Here is a 4,777-nt window from a genome sequence, read left to right on the forward strand (position 1 = left end):
TGTGCGGTTTACAGTGGGGTCCGTGCTCCTGTGAGAATCTAACGCCTCTGATGATTGGACAGGAGGCGGAGCTCAGGCGGTGACAGGAGCCACGGGGAGCAGCTGTAAATGCAAAGGAAGCTTCGCTTGCTCACCTGCCCCTCGCCTCCCGCTGTGCGGCCAGTTCCTACTAGGCCACAGCCCGGGGGCTGGGAACCACAGTGTTCATGCCACAAAAATTCTTATCCAAATCTAGTCACTAAGAACGATCAGTGAAATCCAGGTTGAGGACGTGCTTTAAAATGACTGGCCTGAACCATCCAAAAATGTCACATCACGAAGGACAGGAAGGAAAGAGGCAAAAAGATCATTGTAGATTAAAGGAAAGTCAGGAAACGAAACTACCAATGAAAGAAACGATCCTAGATCAGGTACCGGATTGAGTAACAGAAGCCAAAGGCAGCCCCTCGCCTCAGAAAGCGCGCTGGATGAGGGTGTTCCGCCAACGCTGGATTCCCGGGGTGATCGCTTACTCATACTGCGGGGTCACTGGAGGGTGTCACTGTCCCTGGGAGACTCACGCTGAAGTATTTTGGGGTGAGGGGTGATCATGTCTACAACTTACTCTCAAGTGGTTCCATTTAAAGAAAAAAAAAGAACATAAATAAAAAGAAAACAAATAGGGCAAAACCCTGGTGCATCCGGGCAGAGTGCAGGGTGCTCGGGCGTCATTCTTGGGACTTTTCTGAAGGTCGGAAATTTTCAAAATAAAAAGTTGGAGGAATTAAAAGAAAAAAAGACAAAAAATAAACTGTTGAGATGCTCTATGGACCAAATCCACTGCAGCCTAGACCGACACCTCCCAGACAGGCCCCTGCTATGCTGAGTGCCTGAAAGAGCTTCCCGCAGGAGGAAACAGTCCATAGATTTCAAAGATTTAGCACCAAAGTAGGGGAAGGGAGACCCACATCACTGCCGGTCTTTCTGTACTGATCACACGCTGAAATGAGAGTATTTCAGGCCGGGCGCGGTGGCTCGCGCCTGTAATCCTAGCACTCCGGGAGGCCGAGGTGGGAGGATCACTTGAGCCCAGGAGTCTGAGGTTGCTGTGAGCTAGGCTGACGCCACGGCACTCTAGCTGGGGGACAGAGCGAGACTCTGTCTCAAAAAAAAAGAGTATTTTATCTGTGGAGGCTGGGGGTGACAGCTACAGGACAAAAGGCTTCTTAGGGGGAGTTCTAAGATCGACTGTGGCGAGGGCTGCACAACTCGGTGAACATACCGGAAACCACTGAATTATATACTTTAAATGAGCGAATTGTATGGGAGTGAATTTTATTTCAACGAAGCTATTTTCGAAAAAATCAAAATCTGAAACAAAAACAAAATGCTACAGTTTGTTCATCCACAGGCTGGCTGCTTAGGTGCTGTATTATCAGCCTCACAGGTTTTCTACCTCTTTAGGTTTTCTGAATTGTAAGCAAGAAAATATTAGAATGAAACCACCTCTGTAGTTAACAGCGGGAATAAAACAATCACAAGGACCCCATTTGAAATGCTCTCTGCATCAACCCAGGCAAATTTTTATTTTACTTCTGCCTTGAAAGCAACCAGAGCTATAAATGGAAAAGGAAATCAAAAACAGTAAGAACCACAGAACTCCTTATTTTGAGCTGTTAACTATGTTACTGTCGTCACCTGCTAGGAGTGAACCATGGCTCCCTGTTTGTGATCCGACCAGCCCGTAGGATGGCTGCAGTCCTGGGGTTCTGCCCCATAGCGCCCAGGGACCTGTGTGCCTCTGAGACTGGACATTTGTGTGGACAAGAGCTTAACTGAGATTCCTGGGGGGCCCTGATCTGCAAAAAGTCGTATCTATGACAGACCCCGGCGCCCTCAGGTGGCCTAAGAGATGTGTGGGGGGGGCCGGGGCTCCAGAAGAGCAAGGACGAGAGGGACCACGTTTCACACGTGCTGCAGAAGAGCTGTTGGTCCCTGCAGGCCCTGCCGTCCCTCCCTGGTGACACATCTCTGTTCTCCTGTGGCGAGCCTCCCTGCCACGCCCAGTCCCACGGCTCAGTCCGGGCACAAGAACGTGCCATGTTGTGACCACACGGCACGTACCGTCACGCTGGCTGGTTGGGGAGAGTGGGACTCAGTCTTGCGAGTCTGAGTGGACAGCACAGGGCCACCAGCCACACCTGGCTGTGAAGCCACATGACAGGCGGGGGATGGGGCTGGCGGGCGTTGGGGGGGGGCACCACGAGTACGGAATACAAAGTGGATGCCAAAGACTCAGCACAAAAACAAGAGATGTAAAATGGACCCCATTAATAGACTTTTTATATTGACTACACACTGAAATGAGAATGATATTTTGGCTATGCTGAGTTCATAAATAAAGTTACTTATTGAAACTAAATTCACCTATTTCCTTTCCCTCACAAATGTGGCTACTAGACAACGTCACACTACAAGTGTGGCTTGTGTTTGTGGCCAAACAATCATATCTGCACTGGACGGATCTAAGGCAGGTGTCATGGCCACTGTGCCACCTGCAGGGGTGAGTGTGCCTGAGGACAGAGTTGACAGAGAAGGCAAAGACCAGAGAGGACTGGAAGCCCTGCTGGCAGTGAGCACCTGGATCCAGCCATACCTGAGCTGGTGACGCTCCTGGGCTTCTTAGGGCAAAATGATCCTTTCTGTTCAGGCCAGTTTGATCTGTGCCTGCATCATCTACACCCAAAAGAGCTGACAAAGACACTAAGGGGGAAGGTGGGCCAGGTGCTGCCACCCACCTTGTCTGTCCGGGCGCACCGCTGGAAGGACATCTTCCTCATGTCTTCACCGTGATTTTCAGGGATACAGCCTGAGCGGACGAGGGCAGACACCAAGTCATCTTCAATTGTCTTAAATTGTGAGGACCCAACATTCCTCTGGAAAAAAGAGACGAAAACAGATTGTCTTCCTACAGTCACTATCCCTGGGCCTGGGCTGCTCTGTGTCCAGGCGTGTGCAGTGTGCACACACACACAGCACCGGGACTGCACCTGTGTCCCCGAGACACCTCCTCCCACCCGGTCAGATCTGAAACCAGCCCCAGAATAGGCCAGCACTGCCTCCTGCGCAGGCCCACCTCTGTGTGTAGCACCCGGCCACAGAGGGGCGGCCCCTCCCTCATCACCATCCTCTGCCAGGTGACACTGCCAGTCAGGGCCGGTTGGACATCCCTGGCTCTTCCTAATCCCTTCAGTTCACAGTGGTCCCTGTGCCAATTTTCTTGGGATGAGCACACACCAGCAATTCACTAATAACAGCTGGTGAGGTTTAGCATCGTTTTCTTAAGCCCTTATTTCAGCTGGATACTCCACAAACAGCAGTGCACTTCTTACTGTGGGTCATGCTTAAAAGAAATTTAAAGAACACGAGGCGGGCTCAGGGGGGCACACGTCTGTAGTCCCAGCGGCTAGGGAGGCTGAGGCGGGAGGATCGCTTGGGGCTAGGGGTTAGAGAAGTTTAAAGAACTCGGTACCAAAGTGAGAACCAGGGAGTTGCCACGAGAAGGAACAAGCCCATCTACCTGCACTGGCTGGGGAGCCCTCACCCCCACCTTCCAGAAAAGGATCCTGTTGATGCTCTGCGTAGACCCGAGGGGTGACTGCCCGCCCCAGACCCACAGACCTCATCCCTGAGCTGACACCCAACTGTGCCCTTCACACACACGACCAGCAGCAACAGGTGCTGGCCACTTAGCATCGGTGCACCTCCGCACCCTCGTTCGCAGGTAGGCAGGTGAGCGTCCCCACCCTAAAGATGAGGAAACTGAGGCACAGAGGCACGTGCTTGGCAGATCACAGAGCTTCAGCGCAGGGCTGGGCCCTTGACTACCTGCCCGTGGTCAGCACAGAATCTCATGGGGCGGACTGAATCCGACCTCGCTGAACCGCACGCAGCCCCCGGAGGCGGCGCGGTGGGAGGGGGCCAGCCGCACCTGCATGCCGTGGTAGCCCTTGCCCGCGTAGGCCATGAGCAGCACGATCTTGCGCTTGGGCAGCCGGCGCCGCTCCTCCTCCTCCTCGCTGCCCCTGGGCCTCTTGGCCTGGTGCTCCGCGTCCTCCCAGGCCCGGGCGCCGCCCGGCCAGCCGCCCCGCGCCCTCCTGTCCGGCGGGTGCTGGGGCCCCGCGGGCGCGGGCGCCTCCACGTTCCCGGCCATGCGGGGCGAGCTGCAAAGACGCGGCTGTCAGTGCGCGAGGCCGCGCGCCGGGCCGGGGGCGGGGCGCAGGGGGGTCGGGAGTCGCGGCATTACCGGAGCGGGCGCGCGGTCCACGGTCCGCAGGCTGTCCCCCGCCGCAGCGCCCCGGCCACGGCCCGCAGGCCGGGCAGGCCCATGCACCCCGAGGCCCTGACCCCGACCCCGACCCCTGACCCGTGACCCGCCGACCCCTAACCCACGGGCCCGGCTGCCCTGTCCCCGCCCCCAACTCCTCGGGCCCCGCTGCCCTGACCCCTGACCTACGGGTCCCGCTACCTGGCCCCGCCCCGCCCACCCCTGACCTCCCGGGCCTCGCCGCCCCCGGACCCCGTTGACGGCTGACCTACGGGCCCCGCCCCTGCTGGGACCCTGCTGCCAGGCCCCGCTGACCCTTGACCGCCCGGGACGTGGGGTTCCCTGGCCCCGACCCTGGTGACCCCTGACCTCCCAGGACTCCCGATATCCCAACCTCGCTCCTGCTGACCCCTGACCTCCCGGGACCCCTGATGTCCTAGCTCCTCTCTTGCTGACCCCTGACCTTCAGGG

General features: G+C 56.7%; 1 protein-coding gene across 1 annotated transcript in view; it reads right to left on the bottom strand.

The window, feature by feature from the left end:
• LOC105820714 (tRNA pseudouridine synthase A, mitochondrial-like) overlaps window positions 1-4,335 on the bottom strand; it is a 15,221-nt gene extending 10,886 nt beyond the window's left edge. Inside the window, 5 exon segments of the mRNA XM_012657252.1 lie at window positions 1,069-1,085; window positions 1,552-1,595; window positions 2,742-2,915; window positions 3,971-4,202; window positions 4,286-4,335. Of these exon segments, the coding sequence (XP_012512706.1) occupies window positions 1,069-1,085; window positions 1,552-1,595; window positions 2,742-2,915; window positions 3,971-4,192 (457 nt within the window). The 5' untranslated portion in view covers window positions 4,193-4,202; window positions 4,286-4,335.
• Between the last annotated feature and the right edge of the window lie 442 nt (window positions 4,336-4,777).

The sequence above is a fragment of the Propithecus coquereli genome, unplaced genomic scaffold (assembly GCF_000956105.1).
Source record: "Propithecus coquereli isolate 6110/MARCELLA unplaced genomic scaffold, Pcoq_1.0 Scaffold535, whole genome shotgun sequence".
Classification (NCBI taxonomy): Eukaryota; Metazoa; Chordata; class Mammalia; order Primates; family Indriidae; genus Propithecus; species Propithecus coquereli.